At 33.4% G+C, this 13,838-nt stretch overlaps 1 protein-coding gene across 1 annotated transcript in view; it reads right to left on the minus strand.

Moving 5' to 3' along the window:
- Positions 1 to 2,230: 2,230 nt before the first annotated feature.
- Positions 2,231 to 13,838, minus strand: part of LOC136041395 (exportin-4-like) — a 45,147-nt gene continuing 33,539 nt past the window's right edge. The window contains exons 5-6 of the mRNA XM_065726048.1: positions 13,223 to 13,405; positions 2,231 to 2,385 (exon numbers count right to left, since the gene is read on the minus strand). Coding sequence (XP_065582120.1) covers positions 2,287 to 2,385; positions 13,223 to 13,405 — 282 coding nt within the window. The 3' untranslated portion in view covers positions 2,231 to 2,286. The remainder of the gene's footprint in view (positions 2,386 to 13,222; positions 13,406 to 13,838) is intronic.

The following is a 13,838-nucleotide window of genomic DNA, read 5'->3' on the forward strand; positions in this document are numbered from 1 at the left end:
TGGATAAATAAATGATAAAATGAGTAAAAATTCAAATGAACAATCAAAACGAATAGAAAGTACTACAAACAAGAGCACAGCTACTGCCTCCTTCCCTATACGCAATCTAAAGCCTGCTGCATCATTTGCGTTTTATTGAACATTGTATGTACTTTAAACAATGGTTTTTAATTTGTCAAAGTATCGACGAAAAAAAAAAATCATGATAATAATCAAGACGACTAGAAATAAATAATAACAATAAACTGTATGTTTGCCATGTAATGATACTAATTCTGAAAAATATCAGCAATTCAAATTCAAAATTTTATTTAACAGAATTTTTTTCAATGCTACAATTATAAAAGAAAAATCTTTGGAATATACTGAGTTTTCAGAAAAGCGCAATTTAGATGGGGGCACTAGCCATTCTTCAGTTTGTGTTTATCCTTTGTAAGAATTTTACTTGACTATTCATTTTAATTTTTACACGTTTTGGATTTATCAATCTATATCAGAATCTGTTATCTTAATATTTGACCTGATTATTTATTTGAATTTCTGTTCGTTTTGGGTTTTAGTTTATATTTGGCAGTAATTTTGAACTATCATATAATTTTGAACTATTTTGAACTATCATAATAATTTAATTATTATTGGACTTTTCACATGACTCTTTTTGAATCTTTTTAAAGAAAAGAATTCCTTGGATATTTCATACCCTTTTCTTTTCCATTACAAAACTAATATTTAAACAATTATCAATTTTCACTATTTACGACACTTGTCCGAGGCAATGTTGGATCCCTAAGGCACATTTATTAGACTTGAACAAAATGGCTATCTAACGGAAATTTTAAGGGGCGGTTACCCAAATTTTATTGTAACACAGAAAGGGGCCACAGAACTTAGAAAGGAGTCTATCATTGACAGAAGCAATAAGAGAATCCAAACAAAATAACTACGGTTATGGACCTGGGACGTAGAATGCCATAGATGACAATAATACAACGGTTTCTCCTTTCAAACAGCAATAATTAGGCCATCTATGTACGTTGGAAACAATAGTAGCTCTAGTATTAATCCTTGAGGAGCACCATGCAGAAGTTTTGAGGATGAATGGAAAAAGAACGCTCAGCCCTGCTTTATTTGTAACATTTTCTTTTCGCTTTAAGTTTGACTTGATTATTCATTCTAGCTTCTGTTCGTTTCAAGTTTCATTAATTCATTCTTAGCACTTTCTGTTTTTTTAAGTTTTCATATTAGATGACTTTATTTCTGCTCGTTTTTGGCTGTGAAACCTTTTCTTTGTGAAACCCTTTTTTTGTAAAACTTTATTTTATATTAAATGAACCAATACGACCATAAAGTTTAAGTTGGTGACATTGACAACTCTCAGAAATTCTATGCACGAAAATCACACAAAGAAAGCGCACAGAAATTTTAGACAAGTTGTGTTCGGTAAGGAAAACCACGTAACTAATAAAAAAAGGAATATGAACAATAAAATCCCTGGAAATTCATACCTGATGAGGGAACGTAGAATGCCATAGATGACAATAATACAGCGTTTTCCTCCTTTCAAACAGCGAAAATTAGGTCATCTATGTACGTTGGAAACAATAGTAGTTCTAGTATTAATCCTTGAGGAACACCATGCAGAAGTTTTGAGGATGAATGGAAAAAGAACGCTCAGCCCTGCTTTATTTGTAACATTTTCTTTTCGCTTTAAGTTTGACTTGATTATTCATTCTAGCTTCTGTTCGTTTCAAGTTTCATTAATTCGTTCTTAGCACTTTCTGTTTTTTTAAGTTTTCATATTAGATGACTGTTTCTGCTCGTTTTAGGCTGTGAAACCTTTTCTTTGTGAAACCCTTTTTTTGTAAAACTTTATTTCATATTAAATGAACCAATACGACCATAAAGTTTAAGTTGGTGACATTGACATCTATCAGAAATTTTATGCACGAAAATCACACAAAGAAAGCGCACAGAAATTTTAGACAAGTTGTGTTCGGTAAGGAAAACCACGTAACTAATAAAAAAAGGAATATGAACAATAAAATCCCTGGAAATTCATACCTGATGAGGGAACGTAGAATGCCATAGATGACAATAATACAACGGTTTCTCCTTTCAAACAGCGAAAATTAGGTCATCTATGTACATTGGAAACAATAGTCGCTCAGGTATTGATCATTGAGGTCCATACAGATGAAGACACCATACAGATGAAAACACCATACAGAAGAAAAAATCACGTAACTAACAAAAAAAAGGAATATGAACAATAAAATCACTGGAAATTCATACCTGATAAGCAGTGATTAAAGCATATAGTGAACTGCTCGCTGTTGTCATTAGTTCAGATGAGATCTTTCCAGAAATGATGAGGTCCAACATAATCTAAAAAAAGAAAATTTATTCCTTCATGAAAGTTATTCATCACCTTTTCTATCAAATACTTTTTCTAAGATTTACATGCAATTTTATTTTAAGAATAATAAAACTATAACAAAATCTATTATAAGAAAAATATTCAACAACTTTCCAAAATGAGATGAATGATATCCCCTATTAATAACTTTCGCCTTTAATACCTTAAAGTCTACCAGTAAAATAGAGGGAAGGAGAGGTTTCCCCTATATTAGTCCGAAAAAAAACATTGTACAGTCTTCAACTTGACAATAGCGTTTTAAAATACCACTCATTTTGTTTCAAGTTCTATGATGATCATTATATTTCTGCATTACATCAATTTCATGAGTTTTTATTGAAAAATTCATATTAGTAGATTATTACATTACAAATTAGTGAATTAATTACATTATAACAGTACTAATTCATAGATTGTTTTCGAATTGCAAGTGAATTACATTAATTACATATTTTTAAGAACGATACTCCCCCTAGATCGGTCCAAAAACATCACGACCTGCGCAATAGTTTTCTAAAATGCCACTCATTTTGTTCAGAATGCCTTGGTGATCGTCATATTTGTGCATCTTGCTGACTTCATAATTTTTGTTGCAAAGTCGAAATTAAATATATTATGACACTAAAAACTAGTAAATTAATTACGAAAGTAAAACAGTTCAAAATAGGGATGAAACCTTTTTATTGACAGTGAACAGATATAAAATTTAACTGGATATTTCGAACACATATACAGTGTTCGTCATCAGCAGTAAAACTAAGAGATATGAATAAAACCAAACAAAATTTATACCTAATAAACTAATTACATTTAGTTTATTGCTCTTATTTTTTTCAATGCAACAGCGGAAGCCAGTCTCTTTGACCTTTTCGGTTCCGGTTCATTAGATTTATCTGACATATTACGTGGACAGAGGCCATAGCTTTTAGATGAGGTGATATTTACTTTATTTGAACTCAGTAAATTATCATAAATTGAATTCAATCCAAATTCACCTGCATCTCTGTTTATGGAATTATTCTTGAATATTTTTTTTTTTTTAATTTCGATTGTTTCCCTGAAAATTTGCTTAAACCCTTGGTCCCTAGAAATCAAAGAAACATTTTCAAACAAAATAAAATGATTTGGAAAATTATAGATATGTTCCGAGAGGGCCGACGTGAAATCTTCAAGGTTTGGTATTTTGCTTTAAAGATGATGAAATAGAATTATGATGTTGTAGCAATCTCATTTTTAAATTCTGGTTAGTACGTCCCACATAAGAGCCTCCACAAGTACATGTGATTTTATAAACCCCACTTTGTTGCTTTACGGAAGTTCGATCCTTTCCAGAATTTAAAAAACTAGCCAAAGTATTACTACCTCTTAAAGCTACCTTTAAGCCATTATTTTGTAAAATTCTTTTAAGCTTTTCACTCAACCCTGGAACATATGGTGGAGAACAAAAATATCTTTCTTTTCTGTTGTTTCCAGAATATCGTCAGAAAATTCTTGAAATTTTTTCCTTCTTTTCGAAAAAGTCTGGTCAATTAACCAACCCGGATAATGGTTACTTAATAAAATCTCTTTTAACAACAATAATTCCTCCTCAATGAATTTTGGAGAGCAAATTCTAAAAATGCGGTCAGTTAAGGATATGATTAAACCAGTTTTTATTTGGCGAGCATGACCGCAGAAAAACGACACAAATCTGTTATTGTTAATAGGTTTTCTGTAAATCTTAAAATCCAGACTATTTTCATTTTTTAAAAGAAGAACATCCAGAAAAGGAAGTTTATTATCCTCTTCTAATTCTATTGTAAATTTTAAATCACCTCCCCAAAAATTAATTATGTTCCAAAAAACCTTTTAATTCCTCCTCCCCATAATTCCATACTGAAATTATGTCATCCATATATCTCCCCCAAAATTTATGTTTTAAAAAGTATGAATCTAAAGCTATTGTTTCAATATTTTCTACAAAACAATTTGCTAATAAAGGACTTAAAGGAGCCCCCATGGGTAAACCATTTACTTGTTCGAAAAAACCTCCTCTGAATTGAAAAAAATAAGAGAACGTGTTGCACAACCTAACTAAATTCATAATTACACCGACTTCCAAAACTGTTTCACCACTAATTATGTCCAAATTTCTTAGTATCTTTCTTTCAAGAAGAATTTCTGCGGCTTTTACATCAATACTCGTATACACTGACACTATGTCAAAACTTGAAATTATAGAATTTGAAGAAATATCCACTTCCTTTAGTTTTCCTTTAGTTTAGTTTGTTCTGTTCACTGTCAATAAAAAGGTTTCATCCCTATTTTGAACTGTTTTACTTTCGTCATGGAAAGGCAGTGTGGTCTTCGAAGTTATCTAAATTAATTACATTATTACGTTACAAATTCAGAATTAATTTAGAATTAATTACAAATGAATTACAAATGAATTCTATTAATTACAATCAATTACATATTTCTAAGAGGGGTGTTCCCCCTAGATCGTTCCAAATAACATCCACATCTGTGGACAGTGCTCTAAAATGCTCTCATTTTGTTCCTAACCCTACTGAACTGAATTCTTGTACCATTTTGTCAAAATCCCATGGTGATCATTATATTTGTGCTTTTTATTTATTTCATGACTTTTGTCTTTTTGTAGGAAAATATATCTTTATCTTATTCGAAATTCATAACCAGTTGGCGACATCACGTCCCGTGGGAAGTCAAACTGATTTTTCAATTTAATTAAATTAATAATTTAATTTCTTGATCTGAATAATAAGGTAGAATACTGTTTTTGTCAAAAATTTTCAATTATCCAGCAATATTCAATTTTATGGCTTTTTTTTTCATGTCCAGGAATAATAATTGTTTAGATATTGTTTAGGGACCCTACCGGGTCAAGGTTTACGCTTCAATGGCCCATTGCATCTCCACCACAGGCGGCTGAGCTTGCAGAGTCACGAAACTGACCCCAAACCCAAGCCAGGACTTGGGGATTTTTAGCAACAGCAGGATTTGAACCTGCATCCAAAAGAATATAAGATCACAAGTCCAATGTGCCATCCACTCGGCTACGGGCGGCTTATTTAAATATTTAGCTTGCTCTGCTGTTGCCATTAATTCAAACGAGGTATCCTGGCAAATAATAAAATCCAAAGCAATCTGATAAGGAAACCTTTATTGCTTCATATAAAATATTTTTTTTCAAATTCTGCACTGGAAAAAAAAAAAATATTTTTTGAGACCTCGTGCAAGGAGTACTATTCGAGAAGTGTCGTTAATCCACAGATAAGAAAAATTCTTTTTTGAGAAAAATAATATTACTGCAGGTAGTGATAATAGGGACGGCATTATTCTAGATAAGGAGAAAACTATGTTGGCCCTATGTATTTCGGGATGTAACTTTTCTTTTCTTTATAATTCGGGGAAATTCCAAGTTATTTTACAACTTAGGCAAAACTACTTCCTCCTACTTGAACATCATATGATTTAAGTAAGATTGCTTAAGCACTGACCTTATTGACCTTCAAGCCTCGCTAAACAAAAAGGTAGAATTAACTCACAGCCAGTGAAAAGAAAGAAGAAAACCTCAAATATTTTTGCTGAGACCTGCACTCGCTCGTTCTCAGCGCACAAAGAATAAAAAGTAAAAGAAAAGTCAATCAAAAGACATGAACCTAGGAAAAACCATCTTAACCCCATTCACTCAGGGCCGTTCCTAAGGTTTGTGGCACCCAAGGGAACATTTATCCGATTATCCCGGCACTCCCCTCCAGACTAAAACGTGAAAAAAGTAGATTCCATTCACAGCGCCCCCTTCAGTCACAGTGCTCAGGGCAGCTTACCTGGATCACCCCCACCCTTTGAACGGCCCTGTTTACAGTGCTTTTATTAATTTCAATTTCTCATACTTTTGACATGATTACAAAATATATCCATGTATATTAGTTATTTTATATCCAAATGAAAATTTCGATACTCCAAAACCCAAAACAAGCACATAAAAACTGTAAGCAAAATAGATTCTCAAATGAAACCTTGATTTTTCATTTAATGTCAGGGTTAATTATTCAGGCCCCTTTTTATTGTTCATTGGAGAAGGTGACTCTTCAATTTTTATTTTATTTTTGAAATTGTTTTTTTTATTATGTTTCATAAGCTTTTATTAACTTTTTTACTGTCATGTTTGCAATGATGACAACTGAGCAGAGATCTTAACCAATATTTCCGTTTTTCTTTCTTTTTTCACTTGCTGTGAATATCCTGGTTTCTTTGTTGTCCTAAGTTTTCTCGTCTAATCATTCTATTTACAAATGGAAAAGGGGTAAGATCTAAAAAACATTTACTGTATTTATTTCATACATTATTAGTATATATAATAATGTATATAATGGTTACACATCTAAATGCATTTATTATGGCATTTTCCAAATTTGTGCCATACTAAAGCATGCAAAATGTGACCACAGTATTACGAAGTAAGATATTTAATTAAAAAAATAGTCTGTCACAAGCCCCGAAGGACCGAATTCGCATTTCGGAGTCATAAAACCAAAAAAATAAAACAAGAATAATAAAAATAGCACAACCACTAAAAAACGGGCTAAACAATGCCAAAAACAACAAAATCAGAAAGGCAAAGCCATTCATTAGTAAAAAAAAATTAAGCAGCAAAATGTCAGAAAGTTAAAAAGGTGAAAACTAAAACAAAACTAAAAAAGAGTGAGATAAAATTAGCGTTAAAAAGATTTAAAAGAGAACATATAAACAAGGGAGAGCGAATAAAAGAATCAAACGAACATAAAACTTGGGTATAACCAGTACCAAAGAAAAAAAAAGGAAAACTAGCGGTTTATTCTATCAGTAATGAAGGGGGCAAAGGTTTTTTCATACCTGGAGGTTAAGAAACGGATGGGGGACAAGATAGAAACGGGTTCAAAAACAGTAAACGACAGGCAGTTTCTGGATGGGGAGTGTCTTGGGGAAAATGTTTTCCTTCCGAAGATTTATTATTGCATTTTTTGCAAAACGGAGGCACAAAACGTTCCTCTCCTCTGATACAGAGTTCCCAGCCTGGCCTTTTTTAGAAGGAGCGAGTATGATACCTTAGCTTCTTTAAAAATTATTCTCAGGGCTCTTTTTTAAATGGATTCATTTTTTTCTGATTCGGCACGGAAGATGCCAGGATGCCAAATCGGACAAGCACATTCAAGATGCGGACGGACAAAGGACGGACAAAGTATAGATCCTTAAAGAATGGGAAGGGGGGATTGAATTTATTCAAGAGCTTAAGGAGAGACATGGACGTATTAGCTTCATGGACAATATCTTTAACGTGGATATACCACTTTAAATTACAGGAAATTGTAACCTCAAGTAATTTAAAGGAACACACAGAAATATCTGGGGGGATAGGGTTGAGGAAAAGGGGCGAGGTTTTAAGGAAACATATTGGCATTATCATGGACTTAGAGGAGTTTAATCTCATGTCTACGACCGCGGCGTCATCTTCAATATTATTGAGGATACTCATAGGGTTGCTTACTAAGTTTCGGTTGCAGGTTTCAACAACCGTTAGGTCATCCACAAATTTCCATCTGTCGGGAAATTCCTTATTGAGGCTATTTATCATAAAAGAAAAAAGGAGGGGGACCTAGGGTAGTACCTTGGGGTACTCCATTGCGGACAGGAAGGGACTAGAATAGTGACTCTGATATTTGAGTACTTGTGATCTATTTGATAAAAAGCAGGCAGCCAATTTAACCAGGAAAGAATCAATACTGAAATCAGTGACGGGTTTCTCAAATAAAATATTGCGGTTAACAAGGTCAAATGCTTTTTGAAGGTCAAAGGGAATTACATTTACCCAGCATTTAGGTTTTTCGAGAGTTTTCCCTGTTGACCTGATAAGAAAAACATGGTAATGGGTAGTAGAAGTGAATCTGAGGCTCCCAAATTGTCTCAGTTCAGTAAGAGGTAGGATTTTTTCTTTTAGCCAATCTGCAAGGAATCTTTCATTTAGTTTAGAGAACATAGGACTGAGTAGAACAGGACGTACACATTTAAAATTAGGGTTTCCGTCTTTCTTTGTCAAGCGGGTAATTAAACCTGTTTCAAAATTTGCATCCAAATCTGTCGGGAAATTCCTTAGCGAGAATATTCATCATAAAAAAAAGAATTGGACCTAGGAAAGTACCTTGGGGTACTCCAATGTGGACAGGGAAGGGACTGAAATAATTATTCTGATATTTGACGACCTATGATCTATTTGATAAAAAGGAGGCAACAAATTTAACCAGGAAAGAATTATATTCAAATCAGTTACAGATTTCTTAACTAAAATATTGTGGTTAAAAAGATCAAATGCTTTTTGAAGGTCAATGGAAATTAAATTTAGCCAGCAATTAGGTTTTTGATGGTCCCGGATTGTCTCAGGTCAGTAACAGGTGGGATTTTCTCTTTTAGCCAATCTGCAAGGAATCCTTCATATTGTTTAGAGAAAATAGGAGTGAATGAAATAGGACGAACACCTTCAAAAACTAGATTTTTCGTCTTTCTTTTCAAGGGGGTTATAAACTCTGTTTCCAGATTTGCATATACTTGCCAGACTCAGTAATTTCATTGAAAATAACAGACAAGGGCTTTGAGAGAAAGTCACTAGAGGCACTAATAAGAGGAAACGGGATATCTAAAGGGCAGACACTTGTTTTTCGTAGTTTCCTAATTCTTCTTTCGATCTCAGACGGAAATATTGAGGGGAAAGCAGGTGGAGAACATCAGTAGGTAATTAATAAGTCAATGCCGGAAGGCTCTGAACGATAGAAGCATGGAACTTGTTATGACTATTAGCAGTAATTTCTGGGGATTCAGGTAGGTTGAAATCAAGCTGGTCTAGACTCCTAACACACAACTTTTTTTTTACCTCGAAATAGCAATTTTGTGGTTTATTGGTAAGCAATTCTTTGACCTTGTTCTCGTAGTAGGATCGGGAAGATTTACGTTTTTCCTTTCTAATTGCTTTTCTTATTTTATTAGCTTCATGCAGTTTACCATTTCTGAAAAGATTCAATTTTTTTCTAATTAGCACTTCTATGGGTTGATTAATGAATGGTTTATCACTGGAGCACTTTTTAAATATTTTTTTTTTCTGGAAAAGAAATTAGATTTTTATCATTTAGCTTTTTGTGACAGGTAGTAATTTTGTCATCAAGATCATGCAAATTATAGATATTAGACCAATCCTCAATACTCAGCCACTTTCCAAAAGAAAGAAGGCAAGCATTTTGGAGGGGCCGGAAAGAGCCATAAGTTACTGAGAATGTATGGTTAAAATTAAAAGAGGAGAACAGGAGGAGGTAAAAATGATAACTCCTACCCAATGGAGGCAAAGCTGAGGGGGGACTGCAAAAACTATTCAGACTAGTTAGAATGACATCTAGAGAGGTATTTCCCCTAGTTATTGGTATTTTAACTATTTGCTTAACTTTTAGGGAGGAGCAAATTGAAATCATCTTAAGTTCATTGGCGTCACCCACCAGAAAAAGTCCGGCGTTTGGTTACTTAGAGATAACAAAATCAGCAATGGTCTGCAACTGCTGGAGAAATTTGCGTTTTGCATCAATATTTTGGTTTGGTGAGTAATAGAAGACAGCTATTGCAATGATATTATAGGGACGGGGGAATATTTTAGGTCTAATACTTAGCCCAAGGATTTCTTCGTACTCAGATAAATCAGGAACAGGAAAAATTTTAGGGAAAAGGTTGCATTTAGTAAAAACATAACACCACCTCCCTTTTTTCCAAGTGGGTGATCCAAAAGACAGAGCTTAATAAATTCTGAATAATTTGACAAACGAAGAGACTTTTGGTCATTAGACTGTACCTCTGTAACAGCTATAACGTCAGTTTGATTTAATTCTGACAGCACCTTCAGTTCAGTAAATTTGTCAAAATTAAGGCTTTCGTTGTTAGTGGTGAAAATATTGGAAATTCAAAGCGACTGAGGAAACCTGACTGTCGTTGAGTTTCAGTAATTCTTCGGGTGGGTTGCAAATTTGGACTGTGGGATGGTGCGGATAATTTTTGAGGTGGACTATTTATTACAGGATAATTTTCGCATGTAGGAATTCTCAAACAAGAGTCACATTGGCAGGGTACCCACATCGAAATATTTCCTAAAGAAATACCTCTACTCAGTTTTTTCCTCAATTAGCCCTTTTCCAAAGCCCCTGGCCAAAGAAGTCGACATCTCCATCATTTCTAAAGATAATTATTTTTGTCTATGACAATTGTGCAGCTAAGAGTGTGGCACGAGGAGTGAAACATTCAATGTTTTAGTGCAGCCAAGTTCCTTTTTTGAAACCATATGGGTTTGTTTATTTTTTCTCTTAAACCTTTCTTCTCTAATTTAAAGGCATTTTTTGGCGCTAAATTGGAACTATTACACTCATGACTTTCATAAAACTTCCAGTTGTGTGGTGGCGCAGTGGGTTTGACTATAGCTTGATAATATGGGTCCCATAGGTCGAACCCGGCTGTAGCAACACTGTAGGGTCGACGCAAGGACCTTAGTAGTCAATAAGCGTCGTTAATCTGATACAATGCAATAAAACTTGAAATTTAGACTTATTGACCTTGCAAGATAATTATTGATGCCAATTATTGATATATAAAAAAAGCCGGCATCCGAATCATTTCTAAAGATCACTGACACCAATTATTGATACATAATAAAAATTACACAATAATATATAATACAATTATTGACGCCAATTATTGATACATAATAAAAAGCCGACATCCCTATCATTTCTAAAGATAATTAGCTTAGTCTATAACAATTGTGCAGCTAAAAGTGTGGCACGAGAAGTGAAACATCCAGTACTTTCAGTGCAGCTAAGTTCCTATTTTGAAACCATATGGGTTTGTTTATTTTTTCTCTTAAACCTTTCTTCTCTAATTCAAAGGCCGTTTTTTGGCGCTAAATTGGAACTATTATACTCATGACTTTCATAAAACTTCCAGTCGTATGGTAGCGCAGTGGGTTAAACCATAGCTTGATAATATGGGCCCTATAGATCAAACCCAGCTTTAGCAGCACTGTAGGGTCGACGCAAGGACCTTAGTAGTCAATAAGCGTCGTTAATCTGATACAATGCAATAAAACTTGAAATTTAAACCTTTTGACTTTGCAAGACAATTATTGACGCCAATTATTGATACATAAAAAAATATTATAATAATGGAATCGTGGTCAGTTTTCAAATAACTTTTTTCACTCGTTGTTCAAGACTAGCCGGTATAATTTTTACTAGCCTTATGGTAAGCTAGCGTCGCTTTCAATTTTTTTTTTATCATGACTGGCACTTTCCTGTAGCTAAGACAAGGTTTGTCCCCCCCCTCAATTTTACGAAGAAAAAACAAACTCCTTATCTGTTACTGGGAAATTGTTTATATGCTTCAAAATGTTTTGAGGCATACATTTCATTTTACATTTAGTTTTATTTTATAACATTTATTTAGAATAACATAGAAAAGTCTAAATTCAAAGCAGAGATTCAATATTCGAATATAAAATGTATGTTGTATACTTTATTTTATTTTATAAATGAAAACGGCATCATGATGAAAAATAAAGAACTTGCTCAAATTTTAAGTAAGATAAACAGTTGTACTACTCTACAATTGTATTTTCAATTTCAGGAAAGTTGTCAAACTAGTTCGAAGTACATTCAAACATCATAGCCTGATTAAATTATTTTATAGATTTATTTTTAAATAGAAAGTATGAATATATAAAATATGACATAAATAAATATATATTTAAAATTAATTTAACATAAAAAAACAAATTAGAAAAAAATACTTATCTAGAAAATACGGAAAAAAGGTTCCATATTTTATATAGAGTTTTCAACATTTTAACATTAAATATATGTTTTACAGATATATTCCGTTCTTCAATTAAAACTAACAAAAAATCTCTATTTTGTTATTTTAAGCTTTATATATTTTACTTTTTTACTGTTATTTTAACTTCTCCATTTAATGATTCGGCTTTAAATTCTATATTCCCTAGCCCTTGTGCCAAATGGAACCCAATATACTGTAGAAAAAAAAAGAAAAATAAGGATTCCACAAAAATGAGTTCCAAAAAGTCCTAAAACAGTTTTTTTTCTTGTTCATTTACATCAAACAAAAGTAGGACCTTATTTCAAAGAACCTTATTACTCAGGTGACACTTAACTATCACCTCATATCGGCAAAATCGATGGAGCGAGACTGGAAACCCCCTGTCAGTAATAACCCCCTGTCGAAGAGTGACCACTCTTAGGGAATACTGATAGGATACTAACATGGCTATTTTCTGAGTTGACATCACCACACTACTGTGTTGGCCTCAGGTTATTACTGAGAAGATTGGCTAGTAGTAGCAATAGTAGAAATGTTCATTTGCCTTCAGAAAGTGACTATCTGCCTGATATATACAAGAACTTCAACAAAATATTATGGAAAATTGTAAAAAAAAAATTATGAAAGGAGCATCGAAGAATATTACAAGGTAATCAGCAAAAAATACTGCACAGTACAATGAAAAAGCGAACACCCAAGCTATGAAATGTTGAAAGGTTAATCGAAAGACAATAGAAGTTTCCAGGTCAGTCGTAATACTACTGCTACTACTAACAACTCACAGCAGCACCATGCCACCTGAGGCTAAGACAGCAACGCACACTCCTTCTACATCCCAATCTATTGAAAATTTCACGTGTTTTCTACGACGAGTGTTTCGTTTTGGAAGTAGAAAGGGTGTTTACTTGCCTTTAGAAAGTGACTAGCTGCCTGATATAAAGGTGAACCTTGAAGGTTTTTTCGCTTGATAAATAAGGCCACGGCTTGTAGAAAATCACAACAGAGTGATGTGACGTTTGGACCATAAGTTGTCAAACCAATCTCAATTGAAGACAGAATCTGGGTCATCATTTCTGGAGGCAGTTCAAATATCTTAAAAAAGAGAGAAAAAAATGAAACAAGGGATACTTGCAACTGTATTTTAACATCTTTTCTCCAATGCTGGCATGATTACTGTTATGTCTAATACTAAATTAAATGTGCTTTAATATGCTAATCATTACATTGTTCTTCGTACACGTCCCTTTGTCAATCCTTTTATCTTTTTATTTTACTATCTTTTTATTTTACAACAATCTTCAATTAATCTAAAATCTTTTAATTTACTGTTTTCAGTGTGATGTGACTTAAACACATGGTAGTCTATCTTAATGGCAATAAATTCAAGAGTATGGGGAGTATTTCCTAAGGAGTATGAGCGGGCACACACGTTGAGGAGGTGAACTTCTGACCACCACCCTCCCAAAGTCTAGAAATTTTATGGTTCCTCCACTATGTCATACATCTTTACATAGTTAACCCGTTT

Source organism: Artemia franciscana, chromosome 2 (assembly GCF_032884065.1).
Source record: "Artemia franciscana chromosome 2, ASM3288406v1, whole genome shotgun sequence".
In the NCBI taxonomy this organism is placed as follows: Eukaryota; Metazoa; Arthropoda; class Branchiopoda; order Anostraca; family Artemiidae; genus Artemia; species Artemia franciscana.